The sequence below is a fragment of the Corvus cornix genome, chromosome 5, assembly GCF_000738735.6.
Source record: "Corvus cornix cornix isolate S_Up_H32 chromosome 5, ASM73873v5, whole genome shotgun sequence".
In the NCBI taxonomy this organism is placed as follows: domain Eukaryota; kingdom Metazoa; phylum Chordata; class Aves; order Passeriformes; family Corvidae; genus Corvus; species Corvus cornix.
The window spans coordinates 50098642-50112877 of NC_046335.1; the positions used below are offsets into that span (position 1 = coordinate 50098642).

Here is a 14236-nt window from a genome sequence, read left to right on the forward strand (position 1 = left end):
ATGCTAACTTTTTTCCCTTTTAAAATCCCTTAGCTGATACATTGGCCAGCATTGAGTCCATCCTGGAGCTGGATGGCATGGCCTCTGTTGGATGTAAGGGAAGCTTCTGGCAGCTTCTGACAGAAGCCACCCCTGCAGCGCCCCCCCCCCCCCCCAACTTTGCCATGGAAACCCAAAACAGTTTAAAAAAAAAAAAAAAGGCAGTACAGAAGTTTTAGTATTGGATATTTTAATCAAAATTCTGACTTAGGATAAAGGGCTACAAGGTATTCTCTCCTGCTTTATAACACAAATGAAAATTCTGTGGATTGCTGGAAGATGAGAGTTTTAGTTAGTCTGCTATGTGTGCCACAGTAATGACCATTCTTGGTTGTTCAATGACAATAGTATAGCACATATATAGTATATATATAGTATAGTATCTTCTCCAACAGTGGTCAAAAAGGGAAGTCCATACAAAGCTATCCTGATGCACCATACCTGCAGCGTTGTCTGAAACTGGCATGAAATAGAGCAAAGACCTCTCTCTCCTGACTGATGCTGCTTTTCTTGTCTCCTACTTTTTTTCTGATGATTTATTTTGGTTATTTAGAAGAAAAAGCAAACGTTATCATTTTCCCTGTACTGCAGCACTCTCTCCTCTTACACTCTCCTACTGCATGCTGGCGTTCTCCCTCTCCTCCACAGCCGTGTCCTCAGTCGGTCTCTGTTTTTCTTTACTAACCTGTCCCCAGTGAGACTCACTCACCCTTTCCCACCCCTCCTTGCAGCTTGTCTTTCCCGTTTAACACTCCCCTTCTATGCCAAGCTAGCAAATGTCCCATTTCCTGCCTTTTTCATCCCCCTCTCTTCCCCAGTATCATGAACAGTGAGAACCCCACAGAGCCATGCTTGGCTCCGCCACTGCTCCCGCATTGAAAGAGGCATTTCTGCACCCTGAACCCCTTGGCTTTGTCAGTCCTCCTCTCCTGCTGCAACTACCGCTATGGCCAAGCCAAGGCACTGGCTAGGACTCCCCACCTGGCACCCATCCTCGCTCTGCTGGCTGACACTAGGATGAGAGTACGGGCTCTGCTGTACGGCAGACTACTCCTTGCTTGTCCCATCTACTCTGTCCCTAAACCATATCCTGAGTGACTGGAGCACTTAACTATCTTTAGCTGGAGCATCCCCACACACCACACAGCACCAATAAGGGTCTTGGTGTCACAGGTCTCACTGGGAGCCAGCACAGCCTCCCTGAAATGCACCGAGCGGGCTCTCTCACGTTACCCTTCTGCCTTTTCTAGGTCACTGATGAACACAGGGGCTGGCACAGGTCCCTCCCCATACCGGTGACAGCTCTGCTTTGTCGGCCGGCTGCTGCTGCTGCCTCTCTGCGCTGTTTTAACCTTGGTGCCCCCGTACCCTCTGCCCAAGGTTCAAAGTCCCCGCGGCCTGCCTGTGTCTCCTCACCTGGCGCCGCTGGCGAGCGCGTTCCCGGGGCACGGCGGCAGCCAGGTGCGCTCACACCTGTACATCCCCCGCCGGGAAACGCTCCGGGCGCGGCTCCCAGGGCTCCCGCAGCGGAGCCCGAGACAATCCCGGTCCCTCCGCCGGGCGCAGAGCGCCTGCGGGGATGCGCGGCTCCCGCCCGCGAGTAGCCGCTGGCCGCGGGGGTGACCGCGGGGGGCCGCTGCGCCTCGCCGGGGCCGCCAGCGCACGCGGGGCCGGGGGGCGGGCGCGGGGCAGCGGCGGACAAAGCCGGGCGGCAGCACCGCGGGCTCCCGCTCCCGCCGCCGTGCCCGCGGCCTCCCGAGGGGCGGGAGGTGCCGCCCCCGGCCCGCGCCGCGGTGGCGCTGCCGAGCAGAGCCGGGCGCTGGGCGCCGAGCGCCGGCCGCCCGCCCGCCCGCACCCCCGCCCCGGCCGGCTGCGCGCACGGCGAACATGGCGGCGGCGGTGGGGCGGGACACTCTACCTGAGCACTGGTCCTACGGCGTCTGCAGGGACGGGCGCGTCTTCTTCATCGAGTAAGGGGGCGCCGCGGGGAGGGGCGCGGGGCGCAGCGCGGCCCCCGCTCCCGCCGCCGCCCGCACGGGCGGCCCCGCGCCCTCGCTAACAGGTGCATGTTTTCCGCTTCTCCCTGCAGCGACCTGACCCGCAGCACCACTTGGCTGCATCCGCGCACCGGGGAGCCCGTCAACTCCGGCCACATGATCCGCTCAGGTGGGTGCCCGGGGCCGGCGGCGCGGCGCCCCCTCCTCGCCCCCCGCCCCGCGGCCGGGAGGCTCCGCGGGCGAAGTTCTCACCCCTCCTTCCCGCTCTCTGTCTCTTTCCCTCTTCCCCCGTGCCTTGCAGACCTGCCCCGCGGATGGGAGGAGGGGTTCTCGGAGGAGGGCGCCAGCTACTTCATCGAGTGAGTACCGGCTCCGGCCCCGCGCCGACCGCCCATGGCCGGGGGGCGCTGGCGGCGCGGCCCCGGCCCGCCCGGAGCTCAGCCCGGCCGGCCCCGCACCGACCCCGCACCGACCCCGCACGTCCGCCGGGTTCATTAATGATCCACGCCGGCGAAAGTGGCACCGGCGTGCGCCGTGCCAGCGGGAAAGTTGGCTCCGGGCGCGGCGGGATGCGGGATCCCCCCAGCCGCGCTCTGGCGGTGGTCAGCAACAGGTTTCCTTGGAGGCGGCACTTCAGTTTTCCCTGTTTGTTTGGGGTTTTTTTGTGTGTGTTTGTTTCGGTGTTGGCTGCTCCCCCCCTCCCCGTTATTTACAGTGGGGTTTGCGGCAGGTGGAGCGTTGCCTTGCTGAGCGCCGGCCGAGGTGGAAGGTGGTTTTGTTATTTTAAATGGCTCGTGGCTGTGGACGCAGCCCCGGGAAGTTTTGCAAGTGAAAAGCTTCCAGTGTTTCTTCCCAGAGACGGGACTGAACGGATGAAATTGCCTTGCCACGGCTGGTGGTGGCTGTCGGGATCTTTCATGTGGCGTTTCTTGTTCGGAGAGCAGTTACAAGCAGGGATGTGCTGCTTATTGAGGTGCTTTTCTTCTATGAGGTGCAAGCATGTTGCAGTAAAATAGGATAACTAAGAGCTTCTTTCAAACATTGCAGATATAAGGTTTTTACAAATACAAACACCGATGTAAAAGTAGAGATTTAATCATATGAGTAAAACTCTGGTACACCTTGGATATAGAGTCATGTGTTGCTTGTGATGTCTTTGCATTTTCCTTTGGAAATCTGAATACCTGACAAATTTAATGGAACTAACAGAAAAGGACTGGAAAATGCTCAGACTACCTCATTGCTTCAGTGTGGCACTGGGATAGCTAACCCAGGTCGTTGATGTGTCACCGTTGTCCAGTATTGGAATGCATGCAGAGCATACCCCAAAATCTTTGATTAACTTGAGGTTTTAGTAAATATCAGGCTTCCAAACCGTACTGGGCCAGGTGAAGGAGCAGTTGACTGAGTGCATCACAAATGCCTCACATGTAGGATGTTTGTTAAATAAAATTCCAGATAAGCCTAAAATGTCCTTCTTTCACCTCCAGAGGAAAAAAAGGCATTCAATCTTCATTTGTCTGAGCCAGAGAATTCCGTACAGTGCTGGGCAGGGCAGTTAGTTTAGCCCTTGACTCTTGAACAGGAGGTAGTAGCAAAGCCTTGGAGAGCAGCTCAGTAACACTTAGAGCTGCCACCCTTTATCTGTGGCCAGTGCATTGAAAGGAAGGAATAAAAGTTCTGCTGGTTACACAGGCCAGAGATCGAACTCTAAAATGTCCAGTCTGTAAATGTACTGTAAACAGATCCTTTACATGGATACATAAACGCAAACTTCTAGATGTAGGACAACATCTGTTTGTTTTTCTGTCTTTTCCAGAAACTTACTAGGGGATTTTAGAACAGCTTAAATTTTTTTCCAAACAGCTCTGTTTGGAAGACCATCTCTTGTCTTGTCTGTAGGGCAGTTACAAAACTTTTAATTTCTGATCCATTAAATTAGAGTTACATGCAGTGCATTTTCATAACTTGTGCTAATAGTGTTCTTTACCTTGGGCTGGAACTGCTTCAGGAAATGAAATAAGGAATGGAGTACGTATTTTACTGAGCAATTTAATAACCTCAATCATCTTTGGCCAAGCAAAGTTTTTTGAGGACACAGCAAGGTTTTAACATAAATCTGTTCAGTTGTACTGCTTCAGACCAAAGATTCTCCTGATACTGAATACAATATTTAACTCTTCAGCAGTGATACTTCCCCCAGCACTGCTCTAACCTCTTCAATTTCAGCTCAGAGGCTTCCTGAGCTGAGTGGAATTTCTCATTTTTTCTTCCATGAGCATACTGAGCTCTTGTGCTCATATAAACATCAGTATCCTTAGATGATGATTTCCATACCTCACTGCTCTGTTCATTCCTCCTATGTTGCTTCCACGTGATGAGTTCTCAGCTTACAGGAAAGGTTACCGGTCCCTAAACGCATGATTTCACATGTTGTACCATTAAATTCCATTTTCTGGCATTCCACCTCTCAAAACCCGTGAACTCTCCTGCATAACTACCCAGTCCTTTTGTACTGGTGACAGTTCCAGTCTGATGTCGTCTACAGAAATTTCACAAGCACATTGTTACTCCTTGGCTACTAATTTACTGAAGGGTGTCAGGAGGAACATTCCCAGTAACGCCACCCCCTTGTGATAATTTCCACTGTTAATGCAGCCTACTGTAGTTTTTCCACATTGGCCACTTAATGGATAAGTCTTATTATTTCTCTAATGAAATTAAAAGTATTACTAAGTATTATTGCTATTTTAAATAACTTCAATCAAACATTTTATTTAAATATATAGAGGCTAACTCCACTTACATAACTGATTTCTGGTACAGAGATAATGAAAATATTAGATAAAATATGGGATGTGAGCTGTCTTTAATGTAAAAAAAAATTAATCTTATGTTCATTTACTTCCATGTCTTTATTACTTCTTTTAATACTGTGGACAAACTTGAAACATCATATAATAAAACAAAGGTTTATAAGCTGGTCAAGCTTAATTTCAAAACCAGATAAGTTTTCTCTCCTTTCCATGTAACAGGAGTTTGAAAGTTTCCCAAACTCTGCTTCTTTTGGGTAGAAGCTTTCCAAATTAACATGCTGTAGTTTAGAATGTTTTTTGCTGTTTTATAGTTGGGCAGCTGCCCTGTTGTTGAAGGGGTACTGCTTTCCCTTAGGTTATTTACTAGAGATGCTTGTCTGAAATCACATTCCCTCTTAGCCTTGTTTTGCTCAACTAAGCAAGCCAAGTTCTTTGTCCAGCCCCTTAAAAAGAGCTCTCCGTGTGTTTGATTATCCTGTAGTTCTTTTCTGCACCTCTTGCAATATGAAGTCATCTTTGTTGCATGTGAGTGAACAGAATCCTGGGCTGGAGTGAGCTTTTGTGAGGCTCTCAAACAACAAAAGTGCTTTCTTGGCTCTAAAATTGTCTCAGTTTTCTGCATTTTAGGTTGTTTGGCTATTTAGGGAAGACACCCACACTGACAGCACATGTGAGTGCTGCCAGTTGACTGATATATGCAGATCTTTCTTTTTCTTTACTGCTTTAAATTTGAAGAACTGTAATTTGTATTAGGAAGCTGTGTTCCAGTTCTTCCCATTTATGCACATCCATGTCTTCGCGAATGATTTTCTCTGTTCCAGGTATTCTTCAGCATTTCTTGATAGTGGCAAACCCTGTTAGGGCAGTGCTGCCTCTTATCCTAAAATCACTAAATAAAACATTAAATAAGTGATATATAAACTGATTCTTCTGGATCTCCATTTAGTAGTCTTTGTCTAAAAGTATCATGGATGTTGCATTGTTTGAGTACTGAATACAGCTTGCACCACACTTTTCCATCTCTTCTTTTGTTTGTTTACTGATGTTTTTCAAGTACCTTGAGTTTGTTGGGCATGTGCTTTCTGGGAGAGGCACACATGTGGAACTGAATGAAGACTGGACAGCACTGGTTCTGGTTTGTTTCTGGTGGTTGGGTTGCTGATGTGAAATGTTAAGTGTGGCTGGCAAACTCTTTGGGGAAGGAGATGGGACATGCAGGGAAGGTAGTGATGATGGTAAAGCAGTGTGTGTATGCATTATAGTGCAGTTTTTTCTTTCCATTTGCTTTTCTTTGTCTGATCATCCAAAAGACTTGGGGAAGTTGGAAAGCTTGGAAATCATGGAATGTTTTTCATTACTTTCTTACAGCTTTCAAAGATTGAGATGGCTATTGGTGTGAAAGGATCTGTTCTTCCAGTGTTAGATACCTAACTGGCTTGTATTTAAATATGTTGAAAAAAGCGTACTGCTGCTACAGAGGTTCTTTTTGAATGCTGCAGTGGTATGGCACAGCTGAAAGGTAATCATGCATTCAAATTGTAGCCTAGAATTAGGAACAAAAAAGTGGAAACCAGCACTTAAATATCTGAAGTTAACCTTTTATTTGTTTCTGTAGTCAGTTTCTAGTTCAGCTTGGCCTCTTCTGTGGGTAACAAAGTGGATGTACAAGAAACAAAACGATGAAATTGGCATATCAATAGTCAGTTACTGTTTGCAACTGTTACTCTTTAATTCTTCTATTTAGCTCATTCTGTGTGTAGGAAATATGCATGGTATGTGTTTCAAGTGTTTGGAAATAGCAAAAGAGCAAAGCACACTAAACAGAAATCTGCCTTTTTAACTTTGATTCTGCTGTGCCAAGCATATACATTCAGATACAATGTCACTGGAAACCATACAGGAGCTCAGATTCACCCACAGTGGCCTACAGATGACACCCACTTAATGATTATTTAATCACAGAAGCCCGAAGGGGAAGAGACCATCTGGATTACTGAGTTCAGTCCTTTTCATTATCTGAGAAGATTGTTTTATAATCTCATTAATAAATTTAATCAACAGGTTTCTTCTGCCCTGCAGGAATTCCTGTCTTCCCCACTCCTAGTAGGATGTTGAAAATTGTATCTTTTTTTGTGGCTGTTTAGGTGGGCTAAAACACTGTTTACTGTATGTGTTCCTTGACCTGCTGTAAAGACAAATTATTATTTCTTGCTCTGTTTTCAATGAAGGTTATTACTGTAGAAGTAAAAGATACTGGAGCACTTGATCTCCCTATAATGAGATCTTCTACGTAGATTATGTCCCTTGTGGTTCTTGAACCTGTGGCTAGATGAAAGTTAATGTGTAAGTAAGTATATGAACTGACATGAAACCCACCTGTGAGGAGCTGGCCCACGAACCACTTCACGTGTCACTGCTGTGCATGGCCAGTTCAAGTTGGGGGGAGGTTCCTGGAGTGGAATAAGAATTGGGTAGCTGGAACCACGTGAGAACTTCACCGAAAGTGATACCTTCACACCATCTCTAGAATATTTAAGGATAGTCTCTGGTGAAATGAATGGGTTTTGTGTGCTATAGAGTGCCGTGGGGAAACTTTTAGGGAAAGAAACCTGGAATGGTTCCACAGCAAGGGGTAGAACACCCAGTTTGGATAATCTTGAGAGCACCATGTGCAGCGACGTGAATTCTGGTCACCAGTGATTCCCTACAGTCAGGAGTTGCCCTTGAGGGGGGCTAGACTTCACTGAGGTAATTTGTACGGGTGGAGAAGCGGGTGTGGAATTGAGAAGTGGAAGAAAAATGCCAGAAGTGGCTGTTGTGTTGAGAGGCGGGGGTCGGGAAGCTGCTGTCCCATCCCGCAGTTCTGCGGGAGCGATCCATGGTCTTGAGCGGCCTCTACTGGCTCATGGCAGCAGATTAGGCAGCAGGAGGAAAGCTGCCAGGCTGGGTGAAACCCTGTTGGGTCTTCTGCTTCTCATTATTAATTTTCTTGGAAGAAAGTGTTCCATTTGGGCTATGGGAAAGCAGAACTATATACAGTAAAAGTAAATCTCACTGCCTGTACGAGGTTCTCTGCGTTTCTCTTGTCCTTTGTTCTCCAGCTTTGGGTTTGGTCAGACAGGCTGTTTAATGCATTTTGTTGTCCTGGATTGTGAGCAGAATTGAACTGGGAATATCTGCTGGCTGGATACAGTAGCTGTGTTTCATGCCAGCTGGGGAAACAATGAAGTGTCCTTTTTGATGACAGCTAAAATGGGAGATCACTCATTAATGAGTGAAGTAAATGCTGATGGATTTGTGCTCGGGCAGGGATGGCTGATAGTTGCAGAGAGCAAAGGAAGTACTTTGTAGTTCAGCTCCCAGAAAGCAGGAAAAGGGTATGTTGTTCATGGTCCCTGAATTTCTGAGTGCCCTCTGGAAGAGCAAGCTTGGAACTGTGCGTAAGGAAAATGCCATGTGTGGTTTGCTTCAGCGAGGTATATGAATGAAGAGGGATATTGTGTGCATTCCTTGGGGGAGGGAGGAGCATATAAGGGAAGGTGCTGGGTTTTGTTTGTTTTTAAAGGAGGGCTGCACCATAAAAACCAGTCAGCTTGGTTTGTCAATCTGTGTTTGCCTTTACTTGAAGATACACGCATGTTGGAAACCTGAATTTTGACTACCTGAAGAGGCCAGCAAGGATAACACACACTTAGAGTGAGATGCTTTTTTAGGTGTTGAACACTTCTGGAAATGAAAGTTTTCTGGGAAACAGAGCAACATTCTTTTGTTCTGGTTGGGGTTATGTGGCTTCCTTGTGTTGTAGCTCAGAAGCAAAGGCATGCACTGGTTATTCAAAGCTGCCAGCCTCCACATTTTGTTTACTACACATTCCAGCTTTTTGAATGTGTCATTCATTCGGCCTCTTTCCTAAAGCAGTGTCCACTTCTGCATTCATGGATCTGTGCAGGTGAATGCATGTGCCTTTTTAAAGAAGGTATTACGGCAGTGAGGGTTTCAATATTTCTGAAAGTCTGTCTAAAGATTAAGAATAAATACAGTCATATGGCTGGACTGGGCACGTATTGCTGTAGTCTTAAAAGTAGTTTTCATAACCTTGAGTTACATTTTCTCATCTGATGTGGTAGGTATTGCAATATGCCTACCACATCAGATGAGGAAATAGATAATTTATTCAACACTTTTAATTTTATTTTATTAATTACACATGATCTTTCAGGAAGGAGAGAATCTCAAATATTTGGGACAGCAGAATCTTGATATTAATGCTATGTTTTGTTTTGATGTTATGCATGTTTTGTTGAAAAAGGTTGCTTCTTCCATCTATCAGTAGTAAACTCTAGCAACTGGACCTAGGGAAAGGATTGCCTATCTGCAGGCAAATATATAGTGCCAGATGGTTTTTTTTTCTTTTTATAATGGAGGAAATGAAAAGGTACCTTTTTCCAGGCAGGTGGGAAATCCTGAACAATCTTAAGTGCTTGAGAGAAAAGAGAAGTGTGTGCTGTGAAATGCATATGTTCTATACCCTGTATTTTCCCATCATTCCACTTGCTGCAGATGGATTATACTAAAATGAGTTTTAACCTCACGACTGATCCAAGTTTGCCATCATCTCAAATATTTACATTTCTTTGGTACAGATTAAGTGTAGTGCTCCAGCATGGTAGTGCTGGATCTCTGCAGAGACCATTTTGAATAAATGTGGTGTCACATTTATTTAATATCACATCCAATTCTACCCAGTATGACTGTAGACTCTAATTTGCTACTAAATCTAATTTGTTTTGTCTTTGCCTCCTAGATGTGCTTTTTAAACTTTTTTTTTTAATGACCTCGGCTTGGATAACGGTAAAAGATGGGGCATTTTATTTATAGTTTAATTGTCTTTTCCTACAGCGTTATTAGACTGTTTTACAATGTCTGCTCTGAGATATGTGCTCAGAAGCAGAACTTTTAATTTAAAAGCACATTTGTAATTAAAGATGTTAAAATCCAAGAAGAATCTGGTTAAGTGCCCAACCCTTCTCTTTCTGATTGTGTGCCATGGAGTACTTGGCAAGAACGTCACTGACTTGTCTAGACAGGTACAAAGTCTTGCTACCAATACATAGTAGCTGTGTGCTTTTCTGCCTCAAGTTTTGTGTTTAAACCTTTGTTTTCCTTATTGCTTATCTGTATCTTTAAAGGTTTTATCTTCAGTTTAATAAAAAGTACAACCGAGACCACCAAAACTTTTAAAATGAGATTGGGATGCACTGCTGAAATGAAGGATTTGAGTAATACTGGATTTCATTTTCAGTTCCTTGTCAAGTGAGGACTTTTATTATATTTTTATTTACTTACCAGAGACCAAATATCCTGAACTAAGAGCAGACTGAAGCATTTTGAAAATACACATTGATTCTGGAACATGCAGGTGATTGTTTTCGAGCAGCTCTGTATAGGGTCTGTAAAACATGACTAAGCAGGAAAGCTGCTGTTAATTTTCTTTTTCACTTAATCTGAAAAAATGTAGTTATTGCCTTTTGTAAGCTGCATATTTGTTGCAAAATGTCATAGTTTCACATTCGTCCTCAAAGTAGCAAAATGCTTGAGCAGCAACTTTCACTTGAGTTTCATGTTTATTGTTCTTTACTTTTTGTAGTGACTTTTTTGTCCTTTATCTAGGCAGAAGGAAGACTTGCTTTGATTAACTTAGGAAATTGACATCAATATAAAGGAGAGCAATGAAAAGATAGAGACATTGTTTGTTTATCAAGCAGCTCAAATCAGAGACCAAAAGCTAACATAATTTGTTTTTATCGTGTGTCTTTTCAAGCCAATTTTTAGGTGTTTTAAACATGTGCTCTGCATGTTAACCTCTGAGTGCTTGAATTCAATGCTTGCTTTGAATCAAAGGAAAATAACTGGGCCTTGTCCTAATACCTGGAATAATAGATCTGTTAGATCTTTTTCAGCAAAATCTTTAAACATATCTGGAGACAGAACTGGGCTAAGGGGTGTGATTCATTTTATGTAATTTTCACTGGCTGGTAAAGCAGCCATGTTTTCTCTACGTTTTGCTGAAGATCAGGAGTTCTAACATTAGCTCTTTGCATGGTGAGATAACACTGACAAAATTTAGATGTAGACAGCTGTACCACAGAGGATATGGTGGTTCAAGACCATGTTGAATCTCCTGGACTAAACTAAAATTAAATTAATAAAAGCTGCAAGATGATGAAACCCATTTTTCTTAGATGACAGTTCTCAAAAACTTGATATTTATTGTTACCATCTCAGAATATCAGCCCTATTTTTAAATTCTTTTACTTAGAGTGCAATTTGTGAACATGTAATTTTTTTAATGTAAAGTCTTTGCTTGCCTTCCAATTAAGACAATTATATTGTCAAGTGGCTTGAGCAGATGTTTTTATCTCCTTCTTTGGAAATCACAGATTAATGCTGTTCTTTAAATGCTACTTTTGTGCTTTACTTTTTTAGCACAGAAATGCTTGACTGCCTAAAACTATTTCACTTAGTGATCAGATTTATTCCTTCAACACTGTTTTATTATTCCCAGTATTCAATTTTAAATAGCCTAACCACTTTCCTTTTGCTCTTCCAGTTGGTTTTGTAGTGAGGTGCAGTTTGAACTCATTTAAAAAAAATAAGTCAATGAGTTATTTCTCATGTGCAATCATTACATGAAATTCTTCATGAAGAGATTACAGGTATCAAGTTGGAATTTGATATACTCGTTTAACAGGATATTTAGTCCTTTCAGTTGAAATGTGGAATGATAAATCTTTACTTCAGTGTAGTGTAAGTATCAGTGTAGCAGATGTTTTTCAGTGTCACTGTCTGGTTTTTTCCAGCTCACTCTTACTGCTAACTTGCCTAAGAAGGTGGACAGCTAAATCTCTGGTTAACAGGTCTTTTCTGAGAGTTGCATTTCCATGCCTCTGAAGAATATTTAATTGTCTAAGGAAATACTGAAACACCAGAATAGTGGAAGGGAAGTTGAAATTACTGAGGTCTATGACAGTGTCCTCTGGGAAAGAAGTAAAACAGCATTCACTTTTATGACTTTAGGTATGTTTTCATAGTGTAGCATGTGATTGCTGGGCATTCAGATTGTTGAAATTGAAATTCAAGTTTCTTGCAGTTGAAGGATTAAAAACCATTTCAGGTAGAAGCAGAAATTGCAGTTAACATTACTAACCCAGTAATGTTAATGCAGTTAACATTACTAACCTTGTGTCAAGGTTAAACACAAGTTATTAAAATACATGATTAAGGCATTTAAACATAATACCCAGTATTTGCTGTGTAGGAGCTGCTGTACTGATGCAGAGTAGTCCTTGCTGAGAGATTTACAAATAATACAAATTTTTAAAGTCTGGTAGTTTCTCCCTTTTTGAGTAATTTGAAGTGCTGCAACAATATTGCTGATTTTGCCGGGTGATCCAGAGAATATCAGGAGAAATGTCTTCAAATTTTGCATGAGGTTTAAATAACCCTGGTACTGGGTGGATTTCTGAACTACAAGGAAAATCTACTCCTATATACCAACTACAGTAAGGAATGATTTAGGTTGGAAATGAAGATCATCAAGTCCAGCCGCTAACCCGGCACTGCCAAGTCCATCATTAAACCACGTCCCAAGTCCCAATTAAATTAAATATGGCCAGGAATGGTGACTCAACTACTTCCCTGGGCAGCCTGCTCCAATGCTGGGCAACCCTTCTGGCGAAGTAATCTTTTCTAATATCCAATTTAAATCTCCCCTGGCACAGCTGGAGCCCATTTCCTCTTGTCCTATTGCTTGTTTCTGGGAGAAGAGCCAGCCCTCACCTGGCTACAGCCTCTTTTTTAGGTGGTTGTAGAGAGAGATAAGGCATCCTCTGATCCTCCTTTCCTCCAGCTCCCTCAGCTGCTGGGGGTTAGACTTGTGCTCCACCTTTCACCAGCTGTGTTGCACTTCTTTAAATGGGGAAGGTGAGATCCCAGCTGGGACTTCCCCTAGGGATGGCTGTGCAGTCAGATGGTAGCTGAGCAGCAGTTGCAGTGCCTGAATTGGTGGTTCAATACTACTAATAATAGTTAAATGTCCCAAATATTGGAAGTTTGTGAAAACAGTGTTTAAACTGAGTTTGCATAAATAAGAGAACCAAAGTCAGCAAAGGAGGAGGCAAGATGTGAAGTACTTCTGGAAATGAAGGTGAGTAGTGAACTGAAAGCTTTCCAGTGTGGACTTTTGGATGTGTCTATATGTTCAGAAATCAGAAAAGGGATGAAGCATTTTGGTCAGCAGTGTGGACTTGAAAAGGCCAGAAGCAGTGTTTATGTTGGATAGTATGGATGGTTTCAAATGCAGTTTCTGGGCTCTCTCCCCCAAATCTGTACCGTTTGCTGCATCAGCAGTGCTCATAAGGCAGATCACAGGGTTTTATTTTTCCCATTGATCAGATGTGGCAGTCAGCAAATAAACTGTTAAATGGTATTGATAAATAACATGGGCTGAAGGCAGAAATCCAGGAGGAAAATTGAAGTTTCTGTCTATGGATGATGTGACTTCTCCTTCACCAGAGAAGAAGCAGTTGGAGAGAGGGTAGCTGCAGGAGTCCAGTTTTTCTCCAGCTCATCTTCCTTGACAGGTGCAATGGAGGAGCTACAATTAAGAATTTGGGGAGTATCTCTGATTGCCAGTGTGCTACTCCTTTGTCACTGTGGTGGGCAGACTGCAGGAGCTCGAGGAAGCTCTGGTTTGTGGCAATCAGATTAAGTTTTGCCCTAAATCTTAAAATAAGTAGTTATCAACTGTGTTTTTAAGTAATGTGAGTAGTAAGGCCACAAGAATATTTGAACTATTGATGAGCAGAAGAGCCCTTTTTGTGTAGGGAAATGAAAACACTTGTAAATTTATGTTTAGACTGTTATACAGCTATTTCCTGAGTAGTTGCTATGGCTTAGGATGAGGTACATTGTAAACAGGCCTGTTGCTTTTTCCTTGTGGGCTGGAGGAATATAGAAAAAACCCTTAATTTTTATATAAAGTGGGCTGCTAGTGAATAATATGTCTATTTTCTTTAGAAAGAAAATTCCAGGTTGTTCATTTTTTCTCATGGATTTTTAAGATTTCTGTGATTAGAAGCACCTAAAGAAATTCTGTTAATGCACTGACTAGACTGTGGTAATTCCAAATGAATTAATGCAAATGGAATCGGTTTAAAAGTAATATTTGGCATCAACAATTTTGTTTTTCCCAGAATATTAATGATTAACTTTTTTTTTTCCTTTCATCTAATTTTTCAGGAATTCCATTAATGATAATGAACATGGTTTTTAACTTGTTATTGGGTCTGTATAACAGTTTTGGGTGAAACTGAGTGAGAGAAA

At 43.5% G+C, this 14236-nt stretch overlaps 1 protein-coding gene across 3 annotated transcripts in view; it reads left to right on the plus strand.

The window, feature by feature from the left end:
• Positions 1–1889: 1889 nt before the first annotated feature.
• The window catches only part of PLEKHA7 (pleckstrin homology domain containing A7), a 152725-nt gene continuing 140378 nt past the window's right edge, over positions 1890–14236 (plus strand). For all 3 annotated transcript variants that reach the window (XM_039552477.1, XM_039552478.1, XM_039552479.1), the window contains exons 1-3: positions 1890–2009; positions 2129–2205; positions 2338–2395. In XM_039552477.1, the coding sequence (XP_039408411.1) occupies positions 1927–2009; positions 2129–2205; positions 2338–2395 (218 nt within the window). In that variant the 5' untranslated portion in view covers positions 1890–1926. The remainder of the gene's footprint in view (positions 2010–2128; positions 2206–2337; positions 2396–14236) is intronic.